At 39.6% G+C, this 20,000-nt stretch overlaps 1 protein-coding gene across 22 annotated transcripts in view; it reads right to left on the reverse strand.

Annotated features, from left to right (window-relative positions):
* Positions 1-20,000, reverse strand: part of FOXP2 (forkhead box P2) — a 551,538-nt gene that overhangs the window by 10,407 nt on the left and 521,131 nt on the right. For all 22 annotated transcript variants that reach the window (XM_077338473.1, XM_077338465.1, XM_077338474.1 and 19 more), the window contains 2 exons: positions 18,866-18,935; positions 17,945-18,108 (listed from right to left, as the gene is read on the reverse strand). In XM_077338473.1, the coding sequence (XP_077194588.1) occupies positions 17,945-18,108; positions 18,866-18,935 (234 nt within the window). The remainder of the gene's footprint in view (positions 1-17,944; positions 18,109-18,865; positions 18,936-20,000) is intronic.

Here is a 20,000-nt window from a genome sequence, read left to right on the forward strand (position 1 = left end):
AAGGGCAAGAAGAAGAAGAGTTGGTTCTTATATGCCACTTTTCTCTACCCGAAGGAGGCTCAAAGCGGCTTACATTTGCCTTCCCTATCCTCTCCCCACAACAGACACCCTGTGAGGTGGGTGACGCTGAGAGAGCCCTGATATCACTCCTCAGTCAGAACAGTTTTATCAGTGCCGTGGTGAACCCAAGGTCACCCAGCTGGCTGCATGTGGGGGAGTGCAGAATTGAACCCAGCATGCCAAATTAGAAGTTTGCACTCCTAACCAATACACCAAACTGGCTCTCTAAAAGTAGGAAGGGGCGCTCCAGTTTACAATAATAAACAAAAAGATAACTTACAACTATATTCCACGCTGATTATAATCTGTTGCAGAAAGGCACTTCTGAAAGGCAGGGTGGGCAATGTCACTGTGGGTAACAGTGGACTTCTGGGGGCATAGCAAGAAGGTGTGACATTACTTCTGGGGTTTCTCGAAGCCTGAAGAATGTTTCAGGGGATTCTTAATGGTAAAAAAAGATGAGAAAGGCTGCTGAAACTCAATAAACAGCTTTCCAAAAATGAGATGACAGGACCGTAATATAATATGGCCAGTAGTTATTCAACCTAAGGCTTTGTTGTACCTGACCTTGCCTATTATGGGCCCAAGAACAGCTTTGACTGAGCCAACAACGTGTTTCTAATACTCCATTTTTGGGGTTCTTTTTATTACATAAGAACAAAAATTCATTAGCCTGGCAGTACATTCAGTGTAACCGGCACATTTCACCCCAGTTTACTATCCAGATAGATCTGGGGAACACAAACAGGTAATAAGATGCACACTGAGGAGGAGAGGTATATATTTTTCACCAGACATTTAGTTCTGTACTCTGTTATTGTTATTATTGATGTTGACTTCGGTTTACTATTTTAAACACTCACATGATGTGAAGTAGCAGTCTACAAATGGAAAACATTACAACATCATTTTAATGACCATTATCACTCCATTTTATTACACAGAGGGAACATGCTATCATGCAAACACACTATTATTATTATTACTACTACTACTACTACTACTATTACTACTACTACTACGATTTATTTCCCACCACTCCCAAATGGCTTGTGGAGGGTTACAATGTCTTAAAACCCCATTAAAACTCCCATTAAAAGACTTAAAACCATCACAACATGGCGGCGCAATAATAAAATTCCCTTCCTACTCCCCATTCCTAAAAGGGGGGCGGAGGAGAAGGAGGTCAACGATGTTCAAGAAGAAGCCTGGGGGAGAGCAATCGATGTGCCACGGCAGCCCCAGCCTCAACCGCAGACATGGCGGAAGAGCTCTGTCTTGTAGGCCCTGCGGAATGCTGAAAGGGCCCGCAACTCTCCCGGGAGCTCGTTCCACCAGGTGGGGGCCAGGACCAAAAAGGTACTATACTAAATGTATAGTAAAATTATTTCTATCGCTTGGCATGATGATATTGATGACCTAGCTATCCTGGGTAAGAAGTCAATACACAGAAGCAGCCCTACCCTAATGTGGAGTGAAACAACCTGTTCTCAGGCAGAAAGTTACATAGTTTAGCTTATTACCAAATCCTTTAGTTGGGTTTTTTATTAACATAGAGTAGCCTAGGTAGCCCTTGTGAGGTGGGATAGGAAAAATGTAATAGAAATTTTGTAAAACAAACTAATTGTTCATAGAGATTTAAACACGTACAATGCCTCACCCATTGACTAAAATTAGGAGGAATGGGGAGGAAACTAGAAAAGCAGAATAGGGATCAGCAAAGCTGTGCTGATTCCACATCCTGTCTGTTTTTTGGAGAAACAAAAGCTGCTATAGCTCTTGCCTTTCATCCCACCAGCAGCCACAACTGTAGCAACAAACATTCAAGGCTGCCTTATAGAACAATATGGGAAAATAAGGAAAGACAAAATACCAGTCTTATTGGTTCTCAACTGTTACTCTTCCCTGCTCTGAAAGCACACACAAAGGACAGCAGCAGTCACACATCTTGTTCTGATTGATAATGAACTCTTAAGAAGCCTTTGATCCCAAGGAATGTCAGATGCTCCTAGGATGCCATTAATAACCATGGTACAGAAACCAAACCTAATGGCATTTCACAAGGTACTGGCTTTTGACACCTGAATGCATCTTATATCAAATCCAACAAAATAATCCAGCAAGAGGTTTATGTATTACTAGATCTCCTTCATTACAAGTGGGTTGGCAGTCTTCCAATCAGCTTACAAAATTTAAGTGCAGAACCCAGCAAATGGGTGTACCATTCATTCGGATAGCAAGATAACATTCAAAGGTTCAACAATTCTCTTTACTAAGCACTGAATCTCTAACCATCAAACAGCCATGTGTTGTTTTTAAATTCTGTTTCGGTTTCATGCAGCTCTCTATAAGACTTTGGAAGCCCAGGCGGTGGTTAGTTTCTAAGCCTTAAAGCAAGCTGTTTGCTATATCTTTTTTCTGCATCAACGAGGACTAGAAATATTAAATGTTTTAGTACTCTGCCAGATTCCATGCATTGTGCATGGTTTCTACAGCTCTAGGCAAAAAAGCCTCAACTTCTTATGTGACCTGTCAAACAAACAGTTTAGATGCAAGGTATCACTTTGAAGGGAGCCCTAATAGCAAAGATATATGCAGGCACTGGTAAAGCCTGTTGGATATGCTCACAGTTCAAAATGCACATTTTGCTTGAAAAGCACTTCTATGCCTGTGTGGGGCTGCTGATATGAAAACTAGAAGATCTTACATATCACAACTACACAAAACTTTAACTAAACACTATTGAACTGGTGTCACCAAGAAAGGGGATTTCATGTAATATTCGTAATTATAAATAGATAATTTTCTACCAGGATTCTAAGGCAAATTATTTTTAGAGGAGGTATGATATTATGTGGTTATTCCCAAAGTACATTATGTTAGGTGTATTAAAGTAGGCTTGGAGTAGTTTCATTTCAAGTTAAACTGTTTTTTCAAGTTAAAAATGACTGTTGAATAAAAAAGAGAAATAGAAGCTCTTTTATAAAACAGATCACAATTCAACTGCATTATTGCTTTGAACAAATATCTATAAATAGGAAAAAAACAACAATGGGAAACCTTTCCATTTCTTCTTTTCCATAGAATATAAGGAACTTTCTTAAAGTTAATTTCTTTGGTGTGTTCAGGGACAGACCTATTAGGAAAATTCTGTCTTGAGAAAAGGGAACAGCCATGTATTTAAGTATATTAAATACAAGTTCTCACTTTGAAGGCAATGGGACTGATTTCTACAAAATGGGTAGGATACAACATCCTGAAGTGCATGATGTTTCATTCATACATGTGGACACTCCCAAGTTTCTGTCTGTGGAAAAGGAATGTTCTGTTTACATGGAGTTTTGATGTTTAAGGAGAAAACAAAATTGTGTGAAAGAAGGTGTCTTTCATTCAACTATTTGAAGGAATTGGAGAATGTTATTAGTACTGTACAAACAACTAAGGGATTCGAATTGTGAATCTGTGGCATCACTGACTTTTCAGAATTAAATCCTTAGAATGCACAAAAGTAGAACACTATAAAGGGATGTATTTCAAAGGTGATTCTGCAGGCCCAAATGTCTAGCATTACCATTATCTGGAAGGGTTAGCTTGAGTGGTGATGTACATCTGTTGTGTGTACAAACATAAAGTGCTAGAGTGAAATTTGCCTTTACTGACTGTTTGTACTGGAGGAATTGTAAGATCATAAAGAAAACAGTGCAATAAGAAAAGGGCTGATACAAAAGAAGAGAGGATGAAAATGGCAACCAAAGATCACCTGTCCCGAGAGATACAATATACTACTTGACCTTTATTCTCTAGATTTGATTTGTTCCATATGCAGCAGGTAATATTTTGGCTTAGGAAATAGGAATACCACTGAAAGTTGGTAATTTTGACCTCAAAACTGTTAGATAGCTAGCATGGTAAAATATTGTCACTGAAGAGAAAGTATTTTCCAGTTTGGTTTATATGAACACCCTGCAGATTTCGAATATAGTTAATTTGGCAGTTGGACAAAGGTCATGAAATGTTCAATTTTCATATTAAAAGAGGTCATGTTTTGTAGAAACACTTGTTCTTTACTCTGGGGGGATGAATCAGAAAGGGGCCTGTGGGCTGCTTTGAACACTACAGAAAACAGAGGAAGAAAAAAGATAACCTGTAATTCTTTAAAGAGAATCAGAAAAGCTGCAAAAGTGTCAGATGCCTTGTAGATTATGAGGGATTAAACAGAACAACCAAAGAGAGTTAATGGGGCTGCAGAGAAACCCAAGTATCCCTTAAATGATCCTTTGGTATAGCTAAAATGTATGTTTTGCCGGGTGGAAGTGAGATTGGAAGCCCATGCCACACGAGGACAGTAATCAGTAGTGTGCACTTTCTCAATCAGTTTACAATCTTTGGACAGTATTGCTAGGAGCATGAAAGTATGAAACAGAATTCACAGTGGCAGGCAATGATGGATCTTATGGAATCACAGTGTAAGGAAGACTGACAGAAATGAATATGCTATTCAGATTGTAATTATGGCACCACTTATTTTGTGAAAAGGCAGTCCATATGTGCACACACATGTGAGGAGAAGCCTTGAGCTACAGATTCACAGGAGTTACGGAAACAGTGTTATGTGTGACAAGAAAGGCAGAGTTGTCATGCTCAAACTAGAAATACACATTATAGAGAAAGAAAATATTTTGCCAAAACTAGTGCTAATAGAAAATGTTCCATTATTGAGATATTATCCACAGTTCTGTGCGGAGCTGGGGCCTCAAAGTGCTATAGTTTGTTGCCTACCATTCTGTCAATGTGTTTCAGTTAACCAATACGGAACCAGTTGGCCATTGTTACATCTCTGCTTCTCTACAGAGTTAAACTGGAGCAGGTCTGCACAGGTAACATTTTGGGAATAAAAATTTATTTCCTGCCTTGCTAGGAATAACTGGGCCAGCAATTAAGTGATCTTTTATATGGAAAGAGAAGATGCCTCTACTACTATCAGTGTTGGAGCCTTACCTAACATTCGGTTCATGAGATATTTTTTCTGCGTTGAAATCAAAATTAAAAATATTCTTATACATTTTTCAGTATGGATCTGGATCCAAGAAGGAGGTTGATTCAGGATACACTGTATTACAATCTATTGAATCTGTCTGAAGACCAGTTTAATAATCAAACACACCAAAATAGGTTATTCACTGGTCAAATAACCACATGTAGGTTGTTTTTGCTGGCATGTCTTCATCAGACATTTATTTTGATTTCATTCATCCATTTCCCTTTTTGTTATCATTCAATGCACCTGTATTGGCCTTTTTGCATCAGGGCATTCCATGCACAACAATATTTTCTTAGAAACTACTAGCTGTTTAGTCAGTAATCACCAAGAAATGGTTCAAAAGTGTATGTTATCACCAGAGCTGTAAAATGACTAGTGTATCAGTCTAAGTCCTGAAAGTCCCAGGATCAAATCCCTATTTTGCTATAAATCACATTAGGTGGCCTTGTTCCAATCACCCTAATCTTCCTCTCCTGGTAACTGTGAGGGTGCAAGGGAGCATCTCATGCACCAATCCGAGCTCTTCAGGGAGATTAAAAATGTGATGTTACTTCATCTCTGTATACTTGATGCCTGCCAAGTGGAAACAAATGAAAAGCACTGTTGGAAGTGATACAAGGTAATACTGAAAGTTCTGTCTGTTGTATAATAAAATCAATGATATGACAGCCCCTTCCCCCATCTGAGCTCTCATCTGATGCTGCAGTCATGTTTATTTATTTTAAAAACGTTGCCCCACTTCTCTTGCAGAGTGATAGTGGCTGAGGTAATTCAATCTATACATTATAATTTAAAACACAACAAGGAGAAATATAGTCCATCTAGTCTTTTCTATAACAACTAGGGGCAAAGCCCGTTGTATCCAAGAATACAACGGGCGCTTGGAAGTGGGAAGAGGAAGGGGAGGAGTTGTCCAGTCTGTAAGGGCATGGGGTTGAATGTGTGCGCTGTGTGGAAGGTTGCGGTGGCGTGGTGGCAAATGAGGACATGGGTGTGAAGCTATGGGTGTCAAGAACCTGTGGTTTGGAATGTTCGTTGAGTGTGGGAGAGGACTGACCTTTGGGAATTGTGGCATAGTGGTTACAGATGAGCTTTCCAGAGCCATGTCTTCAGATATGTGAAGATTGGAGACTCTTCTTAGGGGAAGATTACAAGGCAACCAATTCCTCCCAGTTCTGCCTCATTTCCCTTCTTGTGTAAATTAGGCCACAGACACTGAAATGTCCCTCTGCCCTAATACACATGGGGTAGTCACAGTACACAGATGTCCACCCTGTTCCTGCTCCTGACCACCGCAGGGAGAGGAGGTCAGTAGGGCTGCCAAGGGGGATGAGAACAGAGGCTGGCTCATATGGGTGGAAATGGCCTCCCAGATATGTAGGTCCTAGGATGTGAAGAACTTTTAGCATCTTGAATTGAACATGGAACCAAATCAACAGCCAGCACAATAATTTCAAGCTTGGCTTAATATACATAAAGCATGTTACTGCTGTTATTAATTTTTCCACTGCATTCTGGATCAGTTAAAGCTTCTGTATTGTCCCCAAGGGTAGTTGCACATTCACCTTGTTACAATAAGGCAGTCTAGAGGTTTCTGTAGCCTAAATTAGAAAGATCATATTGGTTTTATTAATGATCTAGATGAGGGGGTGGAGGGACTACTCATCAAGTTTGCAGATGACACCAAATTGGGAGGACTGGCAAATACTCCGGAAGATAGAGACAGAGTTCAACGAGATCTGAACACAATGGAAAAATGGGCAAATGAGAACAAGATGCAATTCAATAAAGATAAGTGTAAAGTTCTGCATCTGGGTCAGAAAAATGAAAAGCATACCTACTGGATGGGGGATACGCTTCTAGGTAGCACTGTGTGTGAACGAGACCTTGGGGTACTTGTGGATTGTAAACTAAACATGAGCAGGCAGTGTGATGCAGCGGTAAAAAAGGCAAATGCCATTTTGGGCTGTATCAACAGAGGCATCACATCAAAATCACAAGATGTCATAGTCCCATTGTATACGGCACTGGTCAGACCACACCTGGAGTACTGTGTGCAGTTCTGGAGGCCTCACTTCAAGAAGGACGTCGATAAAATTGAAAGGGTACAGAGGAGAGCGACGAAGATGATCTGGGGCCAAGGGACCAAGCCCTATGAAGATAGGTTGAGGGACTTGGGAATGTTCAGCCTGGAGAAAAGGAGGTTGAGAGGGGACATGATAGCCCTCTTTAAGTATTTGAAAGGTTGTCACTTGGAGGAGGGCAGGATGCTGTTTCTGCTGGCTGCAGAGGAGAGGACACGCAGTAATGGGTTTAAACTTCAACGATATAGGCTAGATATCAGGAAAAAGTTTTTCACAGTCAGAGTAGTTCAGCAGTGGAATAGGCTGCCTAAGGAGGTGGTGAGCTCCCCCTCACTGGAAGTCTTCAAGCAAAGGTTGGATACACACTTTTCTTGGATGCTTTAGGATGCTTAGGGCTAATCCTGCGTTGAGCAGGGGGTTGGACTAGATGGCCTGTATGGCCCCTTCCAACTCTATGATTCTATGATTCTATGATTTTTCCTAAAAAAGAGTAATACTTTCTGTGCCAAAATACTATTGAAAACAGCTATACTTGGTCACTTAATTTTCTGCTTTTATCCGGGAGGGGGGGATAAGATTCTTAAAACACTTACTGAATATGCTTAAAAATAGACTAAAATACCTACTAGACTGATTTGATTGCATTTATAGAACTGTCCTTGGCACAGCCGTCTTGGGATGGTGTACAACAGATTAAAACCAGTACAACAATAAACAATAACATTAATTTTCACTCACTTAAAATTACTTATTGCAACATTCCCAGCTAACATCACTCTGCCTTCTTCAGCATGTTCTACCTTACCCACAAACATGCAGAGACAGCAGATGTTGAGGCCTTTTTCAAAATGATATATATCTGGTTCTTATCAGCATATTGATGCCAACCCATTCCAAATATATGGATGGTCCCACTCCTCATGAGATCTCCCAAGTCACAGACACAGAACCAGCAACAAACACTTTTTACATTTGGCCTTAGTTTCAATATCATGGCTCTGATACCAACACCATATTACAAGCAGCTCAGCAAAACTGCGTGGAAAACTGTGTCAAAATCAGTTGACTGATCAAACAGAACTAACAAGGAGGCATTTGCCTTACCAACTGGAAGTTGAAGATCATCCACCTGAACTGCCAAAACTGTTTCTGTGCAAGAGGCAGACCTGAACATGATCAAGGGGACATGAACCAACCAGAATACCCTCAGGTTGCTCTGTTACCTCCCACGACTGGCAGTTAACTGTGAACTGAACTCAATGTAAAACTTTTTGACTGAATTGACATGAAAGAGCTAGTTACGGTACTTGAACTGTGATGGCCCATTCTCTCTCTCTCTCTCTCTCTCTCTCTCTCTCTCACACACACACACATACACACACACACCAAACAGAGATGCTGCTATAAAGTGATAAACTATTAGGTGTGAACCAGCCACTCTTCATCATCATCATAAGAAATAAATGCTGATCATTTTTTCTGTCTCTAAGCTTCTAGTAATTCCTACATTGCTTATTTATCATTGTTTGGCTTTCAGCCTTCAACTAAAAGATTTGAAGTTTCAGAGTGGCACAATATGTTTCAATTTATGGGATATTTTTGGTCAAAGGCAGTTCAGACTAAACTATAGTAGTTAAAATTCAAGCAATTAGTATCTGAGGCAGAGTGCGTATACGTTTGTGTGTGTGTGTGTTGCCCAAGGGTTCAAGAATTATTAATCTGCCTCTACAAACATATCCAATTGTTGAGAATTCAAAAGAGGATAGCATAAAGTTTTCAACAAAGCATCCATGCATTTTGCTTCTGTATAGCTCCCCGAAACCCCAAAGGATCCTGCAAACTTCCACAATCCATTCTATGGGGATATGACACTTCTCAGCATTAGACAGCTGCAGGCACTCTTATCTCTGGAGTGATCTTTTTGTTAAGACCAAGTAGAAAGAATTGTGAAAGTGCAACAAATGGGGGTTAGAATATTATAAAAAAAGGAACATCAACTGTTCGATCAAAGGCATGTAACATTTAAACAACTAAAGAGGAAACGATAAAGGGCTGCAGTGGCTGCTCAGTGCAACAGCATATAAGGCTAGAAAGATCAGGGAGTTGATGAACAGGGAAGCAAAATACAAGAGGCTATATCTGAAATGTGAAGTGAAACAATATGAAGTGAATATGGAGGAGAACAGAAGAATGTGTGTTTTGTGGAATGGATTTGGGGGAGGGAGGATAGTAAAAGACCAGAACAGGATCTGCCACTGCAAGGGAAGTATTTTCCCTTCCTTTAAAAATAATTAATACACTAACCACAGTATGTTAGACTGTATGTCCTTTGGAAGACACAATGATTTATATAAATGTGGATGATAAAATTGGAGAAAACATAAGAGATATAAATGCAACAAGGTTGAATATGCTTTCTTTTTTGTTCAATTTCTGTGTCAGTTTGAAATGTCAGGGAGGTCCTCCTAAATCTGGAAATGTTCTCTCTGATAGACCAAGACATTTAACTTGGATACTACAAAAGGCTCAGAAGAAACTTCGGCACTATCTGAACTTTGTAAGTAGTAATTTTCAACCTGAAACCAAAATCATTTATTGAAAAAGCAAACAGCATATACTGTACTCTATGACTTCTTTGTGACCATTTTTTCCTGGTCTATTTTCCAAATTACAACATTCAAGACAATAGAACAATTCCCGCTTGTATTAATATGTTATAATAAGAAGATTAAATAGTGCTGATGTTTGAGGCATTTTACAAAATGCTGTAGCACTCATATCATTATTGACTCAATTAAATGATTCTCAATCATTCTCCTCAAGCTTGGTTTGGTTCTAAGTGTTTGATTTATTTTGTAATATTTGGCACTAAATTTCTCCAAGTGAACAAGAAAGTTGTATCATAGAGGCTTCCTACAACAGACCAAGTTTCCCAAGTAAAATGCAGCTATGTTATCATGAGACGGGACACAAAAGGTATTACAAAAATAGCAAAGATGGGATGGGTGCAGAAGGGGAGACAAGTATATTGTGAAGTTAAAAATGAAAGAGCTTGAAAATGGAATGATTGGTAACCTACTGAAAGTGGTGTGAAAGCGAACAGTAGGGGACAGGGATGATCAGATGTGGGAATGATCTGACAATGGGCCACTTTCAAGCTGAAGCACCTCAAAGAGACCTTCCAGTAGAATAATCACACATGCCTTTGTGATTAAAATTTAAAGAATAAAAAAGTTTGAAAACCTTAAAAAGTTTGATGTTTATGCAGATCAAACTGCAAAGGATTAAAAAAGAGAGATGGGGTGGGTTAAAGGTTCGAAAGGTACAGGGGGTTGGGAATGACAGCAGAATGCAAAAGGGGGCGGGGTGAAGCCATATTCATTTAGAAGTACCTTTATGCATAGTATACAATTGAAGTAGACAAGACGGATCAAGCCAAATGTGCTTCTATTTCATATCAGCTCCCAATCTATACTTTGCTAACTCGTGATGTAAGTACTGCAGAAAAGGCAGGTATCAGAAGAGAAGACGGATACATACAGATCTTCAACTAATTCCAAAACTTTAAAATGAGGCAGAGTACAAAAACACAGAAGGGGAATAAATAATGCACTGGGATAGTTTCAAGAAAACATTTTGAAAAACCAGTTCTGAGTTCTTTTCTGGGTAAGCATCTGGAGAATGCTTCAGAAAAATAGCAAAATTCCATCCTGCTCTTCTTTGTGTGGGAGAAAAACAACCTTATTCAAAGTCAAACCTCTGAATTCTTAGAGACTCAGGGAACATTCAGGCAAGCACGGCCCTCAGATTGGTCCCTCACCTTGTACACTATGCTGGTTCAAGTCTGACATTAATTTGCCATCTTGTCTGAATCACACAGGATAACAAATAATTATTTGCTTCTTTCTAACCCATGGTTTAATATTGTGTTAAGACTCTGGCTTGTAAGCAAGAAATTAGCCACGATATGTCAACCTCATCTTGGCAAACTGTGGTTAAACCCTAAACAAGGAAGTCACTGCATCATGCTAGGGAAGGAAGTGATCAGAAGGCCTTCTTGAACCTGAGTGTAACAACAAATGATGATCTGTGATGCCTGAACAGTCCTACATGTGGATCTAAGGATGCCCTTCTGGTCACAGAAAGATTCCTCCTGAGAGCAGGAGGTTTAATCCCTGGAATCTCCAATTAAAAGAATCTGATAGTTCGTTATGTGCAAGACCTCTGCCTGAGAACTGAGAAAGGCTTAGAGCACCATCATTTGCATTAGTGCCTTTTCAGAATGATGATTACAATATCTCTTCTCCTATGTGAATTGTAGCTTTGGTCTTGATTTGACCTGCACAGTCAATTAGGTGAATTTATAATTTGATTTTTATTTGGTATTTTTATTTGTGGTTGTATTTCACTCACCTAGCCCTGCCCCTTTACAGATCATTAAATTACACATGTATTCTCTCACATAATTGCCAGAGACAATCAAAGTTTGAAAATAAGAAGAACTATGAAGCTTCCCAGGACGCCTAGCCTTGCATGGGCTATGGCATCCATTCATTGTTATTAACTTTATTGAAACAATTTTTGTAAATGGTAAAAATTCCATTAAAAATATACAATGGAAAAAAAACTGCTTAAGAAGAATTTTGAGTATATGCACTTTATATGGAATATCTAGAAAAGATGAATCAATGTATTTGATGGACATACTTCAATTTATCAGTGAAAAGCATAAGTTTGGCAAATCCACAATAATCTTTTCATATGGCTGTCATGTGTACCATGGTATATTAAAACAAATGCTAACAGAGGTGTGGCATAAACGAAGGATAGTTTTAGAAAAGTATTGTTTCAACTGTATATGTTCCAAACAAGATCATTCATTTTGGAGTCATACAATGGTAACAATATTTTTAATTCCTTTGGCTGCAAGAAAGATTCAAGCTGTGGCAAATACTGTGGGCTAATGAGCAGAAGGTATGGGTTAATGTATGTAATTTTTATTCTGCATTTGTTTTTTAACAATTTTATTGTATCTGATTTTGCGATGGCCTATGGCCTAGCGCAGAAGAGCCTCTTGTGGCGCAGAGTGGTAAGGCAGCCGTCTGAAAGCTTTGCCCATGAGGCTGGGAGTTCGATCCCAGCAGCCGGCTCAAGGTTGCCTCAGCCTTCCATCCTTCCGAGGTCGGTAAAATGAGTACCCAGCTTGCTGGGGGTTAAATGGTAATGACTGGGGAAGGCACTGGCAAACCACCCCATATTGAGTCTGCCATGAAAACGCTGGAGGGCGTCACCCCAAGGGTCAGACATGACTCGGTGCTTGCACAGGGGATACCTTTACCTTTACCTTTATGGCCTAGTGCAATAAAGTTTGAATATTGTTAATTCACAAATAGTAAAGTCTGCTAGGTGTCATTCACTAAGTATAAATGTCTCTATTCTACTGCTTAGAAAAATATTTCTAAGTCTATACCTTTCACATTCACACATGTATTAGTCTATAGGTTTTGTGGTTTGGAATGTGGACATGTTTGGTGAAGGGGCCCAAGCAACAGATCTCCAAGGGAAGGAAGGTCTCAAATCTTTTGGCCAAATCATAGATCCAAGGGAAAACAGCTTTTACACTGCTTTGATATTGTGTGAATCAGGCTTAGTTTATATGACCAATTGTCAGAAAGATAAAAAGAACAATATGCACAACAAATTTAGAAGCTCAATAAAATTCTCATGAACATTTAAGCAAATAAGAAAACCCAGCTACATCTGCAGCACATGTCTCATAATATGTGCTGCATTTCTCATACAGCTAGACTGATATGAGTTCAGTTTGAGCTAGGACTGAGTTCTCCCTTTTGACAGGACAATTCCCAGAGGGGTTAAAGTAGGCAGTGGTCTACCTGCTACTGAAGAAACCATCAGTGGACCCAAGGTAACCTGCCAACTACCCCCCTCCCCCATCTTGCACTTTCCCTTTATGGAGAAGGTGCTGGAAAGAGTGGCAGTTGACCAATTATCAGCATTGCTGGATGAAGCTTCAGTCCTGGGCCCATCCCAGTCAGGCTTTTAGCCAGGCCATGAGGTGAAGACAGTGCTGGTTTGCCCTGATGGACAGCTTCAGATACCAGCTGGATTGGGGCAGGATGACAGTACTTGTATTGGTCAACTTTATGGCAGCATTCACCATAGTCAATCACAAGCTCCCAGCTCGCTAACTTGCTTGGTATAGTGGTTAGGTGAACAGGCTTCTAATCTGGTGAACCGGGTTTGATTCCCTGTTCTCCCACATGCAGCCAGCTGGGTCAAATTGGGCTAATCACAGGACTGATAAAGCTATTCTGACTGAGCAGTAATATCAAGACTCTCTCAGCCTTGCCTACCACACAGGGTGTCTGTTGCAGGGAGAGGAAAAGGAAGGCACTTGTAAACCACTTTGAGACTCCTTTGGATAGAGAAAAGTGGCATAAAAGAACTAACTCTTCTTCTTGCTGATGCTAAAATACAGGGGACAGCCCATCAATGAATGATCTCCTTCCTCTGGGGTCACAGACAAAGAGTACAACAAAACAAAATCAGAGTCCAGTGGCACATTTAAGACCAACAAAGATTTATTCAAGGTGTGAGCTTTTGAGTACGAGAGTAGTTATTGAAGAAAGACAATCGCATTGCTGCCAACTCCCATATGGAGTGCTGCAGGGAGCGGTCCTCTCTGCAATTCTATTTAACATCCTCATGTACTCTCTTGCCCAGCTGGTATGGAGGTTTGAGCTTGGGTGTCTTCAATGTGCTGATGATACCCAACTCTTTCTCATGATGGATGGCTGCCCGGACTCAAGCTTGCACACAGAATCATAGAGTTGGAAGAGTCCATACAGGCCCTTTAGTCCAACCTCCTGATCAGTGTGGGATCAACCTAAAGCATCCAGGATAAATATATGTCCAGCAGCTGCTAGAAGACTGTTGGTGAGAGCTCACTACTTCCTTAGGCAGGTGATTCTACTGCTGAACTACTCTGTGAATTACCCCCCCCCATATCAAGCTGGTATCATTGCACATCTAGTTTAAACCCATTACTAATGGTCTTAGCCTCTGCTGCCAACAGGTGCCTTTCCATGCCCTCCTCTAAGTGACAACCTTTTATATATTTAAAGGCAGCAATCAGGCTATCTACTCCAATCTCCTACTTAATGAAAGACCAGGCAAAAGCAGCCTTTTTCAACCTTTTGACCATGGAGAAGACCCTGAAATAATTTTTTCAGAATTTGAGGAGTCCCAGGAGTGATGTCAGCTGGCATGCTCCCTGCTACTCCCCATAAGTGACATCACTACATGCACCCTTAGCTCTTCTTTTACTCCCTCTCATTGCCTCATTTACTACTACTATGGTGGCTCTGCCTCATGTAGACCGGAAAGAAGAGTTGGAGCTGAAAAGACAGGCCAGACCCCATCCCATGCCATGCTATAAGAGTTCTCGTGGACCCCCTTCAGACCTCCCATGGCCTAAAGCATCCAGGATAAGTATCTGTCCAGCCTCCGCTTGAAGACTGCCAGTGAGGGGGAGCTCACCACCTCCTTAGGCAGTCGATTCAAGTGTTGAACTACTCTAACTGTGAAATTTTCCCCCCTCCCGATATCTAGCCAGTATATAAATGAATGAATGAATGAATGAACGAACGAATGAACGAACGAACGAACCCATAACTGTGGGTCCTATCCTCCACTGCCAATAGGAACCTTTCCCTGCCCTCCTCTCAGTTACAACCTTTCAATTACTTAGCCAGGAATCATGTCCCCTCTCAACCTCTTCCTCTCAAGGTTGAACATTTCCAAGTCCCTCAGCCTTTCCTCATACAGCTTGGTCCCTAGGCCCCGAATCACCCGTTTCTCCCGCCTGCACCCTCTCATGTTGAACATGATCTGCACCCTCTCACATGATCTGCTCTATAGACTAATGAATCTCCTGTCAAAATGACACCCTGTACCTGTCAAAATGACACCTCTCCAGAATGCTCTTCTACATGCCCTCCAAGTCTCTATTTTGCACAAGATCTGTTCTATTCATTCCTGAACCTGTACTTGTCAAAATGACCAGTTGTCAAAGGATCTGAAATGGCACCTGTCAAAATGACCACTTGTCATTTTGATGGGCGCCATTTCAGAAGTATATAGCATGGATCCTTTGTGAGCTAGAGTCACCAAACTCACAGTGGACCTCCGGCTAACTCTTCTCTATTTACTCTCCAAGTCTGGTCTGACTTGTGACCCCTGAAAGTGCTTTCTGGGGAAATTATAGGTAGTTCTTTTGGCTTCTAAACATTCATGATAGTTCATGGTTCACTGGGCACCCATTTTCCCAGTTTGTGACTATCCCTAATTGCAGGGTCCAACCACATGGTTCCCTAGGCATATATATTTGTTATGGTGAGAATACTGTTGAAATACTGATTGACACTGTACTGGAACACCAACATTATGTCCCAAACTAAACAGCTATATGCTACTGCAGTAACTCTTATAACTTGTTACCTTCCCCTCTTGTCCCCTTCATTTTAAATGCCTAGTAGATGTAACTTATTTTACATAACTCTTTCATTTCTTTACTGAAATTGGCAATTGATTACTCAAAATCTCAGCAGCATTTGATCCATTTTTATAGCATGGAACAGTTCATGCTGATTATACATGGTATTCACAGCATATACTGTGCACAATCAACATGTGCTGCTCATTGTACATAAACTCCACCCCCCATGATTTGCAACAGTTACCAAAACAGTTCTTAATAGCAAATGTCATTCATTTCTGTCAAATAGCTGTTTTCAATACATACAATCTAACTCTTGTTTGCTCTTTAATGTTTTATTGTCTTGGCATTTTGAATAGAAAGGGGGCATTAGCATACTCAGGAGAACTGCTGAAAGTAAAAGGCCTGAAGCTAACCAATACATGGTTGATAGGGTACAGCATGGGATATAAAAACTTTTGTCTGATAGCTCACTTTATTTGTTTTATAGTACTGTTGCTCTCAGGAGCTTATATTCCTGGTCTTTATACTTCAAGTTTTATTACTTCTTTTGTATTATTTAATACATCCAAAGACACTTCCAAAAGACACATTTCTCCATTAAAAAACAAACAAACAAATGTTTAGGAACTCAGTGGAGCAAATTAATATTAATATTCTCACTTGTTAATGTGTATGAGTTGGGGCTTCTCTCCCCAAAATGATACAATAAATAGCAAATAAACTAATGAACTATACAGCCTTAAAGTTATAAATATATCTATAGGCTCATCTGTCAATTGAACTTTCAAGAGAAATAAACCCAGGAAATAAGTAAGAAACCAAATGAACAAAGGCATATCCAACACATACTCCAGTGCAGAAAAAATCTAATGCTTAATTTGCAATCACTATCTCAGCATCATTACATGTTTAATATGTACAGAAAATATGAAACAGGAAAATAAAATAAAACCAACGGACCAGATGCAATGTTCTAAAAAAAATCTTATCATTAACTAAGAACATAACTGTACATTGGAAGGAAGCATCCTACAGCGAACTTACTTATATGCCACATCTCTAATTATTATATAAATAACCTAGGAAACGATACCTCCAAGGTACATGTTTTACTATTTACTAAACAAGAAACTGCCACGTTTGACACCCCCGATTAAGGCCAGGCATTTCTCAGGCTTCATACACATTTCTGAAATCCACAATACATCAATTTTTAATACTGCCACTCTCTGAGCTGCATTAAAAAGATGGTAGGGGAAAGATTTTAGAGTAATTAATGATATAGTTAGCTGCTAAATATTAATAGGAATCGTAGTCTTGCATAAAATATAACATATAAACCTTGCCAATACAGACGCACCAGTAATTAAAGTTGAATATGTAATTACACTGATTTATAAGCCAGGCAAAAAGTTACACTTTACTAGCTTCTATGTAAACTCAGTATAACAGTTAAACTTTGCATTTTACGGATATATAAATGGTCAGTATCTTTGCAACAGTCCATAAATGTATTAAGGACTTGAAAGCTAGCTAAATTGTACCTAATTCTTCTAGGACTCTTCTTGATGTGGATTAAATTGGAAGGTGGGGGTAAAGAATTCATATGTGTGAATAAAGAAGAGTTAATCCTACTGAATATATGATGATGATCAAGGACCATATAAATATAAAAGCCTATATTTTTTCCACATGATACCGGCTACTGTTTTTTCAAGGCTGTTTTTTAAATACATATTTAGACACAAATTCAAGCAGGTAGCCGTGTTGAGCTGAAGAAGCATAACAAATTTAGAGTCCAGTGGCACTTTTAAGACCAACAAACTTTTATTCAAGGTCTGAACTTCCATGTGCACGCACACTCCTTCAGGAACAGATAAGTTACATTTAAACCAGCAGGATTTCCTACACATGCAATGCTGCTCAGGAATGGGTCCAATGTCACAATTCTCATAGCCATAAGAGATGGACCTTCCTGTTCTACTTTTGGTGAGCAGAACATTCCACAACACACAAGTATTTACCATTGGACTCTCTGACCTGTCATGTTATCATGGAACAAACAGGAAGCATTTATTCCAATGGGATTCAGAGCTTGTGCTGAGAAAGCATCTCCTCACAGTCTACATGCACAGTTCTCTGAATATTCTTACCTGCATTTGAAAGAATGCTTGAACACCAGAGAGTTTAAGAGAAATTACTGACCTTCTCCTACTAAAGGATGCTAAGTGTACTTACATGTGAGGCTGAGGAGAACAACCAGGACTGCTGTTTCCATTGCTGTCAATGTGATCCAGTGAACCATTGAGGTCTTCATGGACTGCTTGCAGTAAGCCACTGGATGCGTTATTTATCAATCCGGGGTTATTAAGCAAAGGTAAACTACTCTCTGCCAGCGCAGCCTAAAGAAGATGAATCATTTTTAGCTTATATTTACCTTTCCAAGTAGTTTCAACATATACTCAAGTGTGTGTCTAGAAACAGACTCAACTGATGAGTGGAAATCTTTGGGCATTTGTTCCCCATCGGACCTTACAGGGCTCACATATATTTCCATTTCTGAATGAGTGCTGACATGCACAATATTTTCTCCCTTCCGAAGGTTTCTAACTCTAAAGGGCGCTTGACCCAGAGTTATAACATGCAAAGAACAGTTCTTTTGTAGTGCAGCCAAGCAGCTACATTATTAAAAAAATGACCAGAACTTAACTCAAAATAAAAAAGTCCTGACATTTGCCTCTTCTGCATAAAAATTATATCTTATAATTAAACTTTAAAGTTTTTGCCATGAGCACCATGTTCCCCAACACTATGATGTGAAATCATTCATGACAGCTTGGATAAATATTAATGCATACCCACATGCATTTGCAAAACCTTCTATCAATCTAGCATTTGCGGCAAAACCGAGTGTTCCAGATTTTGCCACAGGGTGTCCTTCTTGCTTCTTCACATCAAAAGTAATAAGCATTCAAGGAACTGGTACTTGCAGTGCTAGGTAATACAACATCCTTGTGTGATTAACCCACCTATTAGTCATACCCAAAATGTCCTCATAGACAGAAACATGGAGAGTGTTAGTGCACGAGGGCAACAGTATCAGTCACACATCAGAATGCAACACCCACATCAAAAACAGAATGTTTTAACAAGTCTTACCTGTAAGCTTGCATTAAGAGCTGCCCCATAGCCTAAGCTGGTGGGTATGTTTTTCACTAACGTTGGACTTCTGAAAATAAATACATTTTCAAGCTTGGATTATTTTTCTAAAAAAACAAGCATGCAAAGTGACACCATGCACTGATTTTTCGTACCCAGTTCCAGATATGAAAAAAAGAAAAGAAACAAGATTGGGGGAACTGCAATTTACTAAATCACAGCTCTATATTTGTCCTCTCTAACTTGACTGACGTGGTTGCTCTCTATTCAGAAAAGAGCCTATGAAATAATGCCTATTCTCATCATCTGAGATTTTCCTGCACTGAGCAGAGCAATGCTCTGAACTGAGTAAGTTGCTGTCACTTTGATGCTGTCACTTTCAGTTAACAAAAAGTTAGATACATCTACATTTTCGGTAAGCAAAGGACACAAATCAAGGAAATCTTTTGTGTGCATACAACGCTTTGTACTCTTGCAAGTGTACTTGGAATTCCAAAGAGTATATAATTCCTTCTTCTCCCCCTTCTTCTCCCTTTTCCTACTAGACAATATTGATGCAAACTTCTGTTTTAACACAGGTGTGTTAAAGCAGCAGTCTTGTGATACAGAATAGAGGTAGGCTGTTATTCTGATATATGAAAAAGACAACAGTGCATACACCAAGGTGGCAGGCAGTGCACTTCTTTAGGCTATGACTAGCGTCCTATAAAAATATCTACTCCCCCTCCAAATAAGAAATTTATATTGATAATTAATCAGAACAAAATAAAGAGAGATTACTAATTTAGTATTATTATAAATGCTACTTATTCTAGACCATGGCCCATGATGGTAAGAAAGTCAGCATTAACAACTCGTCTGTTCCAACATTGTACTTTAACAACAAAAAGTATTTCCTAGTATGTTAGTGGTTTAAACCTTAGTTTAATCTTAGTTATACTAAAATATCATGGTTAACAGAGTATAGGTCAAAATCATTTTACATGGCTGTCTTATTAATGTTGCCCTCATTGAGAAAGCATTTTTGTGGTTCCCAGGTTAGGGTCTGAATACCTGCTATTCCAAAACTAACCTGAATGACTTCCATCATTGTTCAAAGGTTTACACACTAAAAGCTAGCCAACAGAAAGTGCTC

Source organism: Paroedura picta, chromosome 5 (assembly GCF_049243985.1).
Source record: "Paroedura picta isolate Pp20150507F chromosome 5, Ppicta_v3.0, whole genome shotgun sequence".
NCBI lineage: Eukaryota > Metazoa > Chordata > Lepidosauria > Squamata > Gekkonidae > Paroedura > Paroedura picta.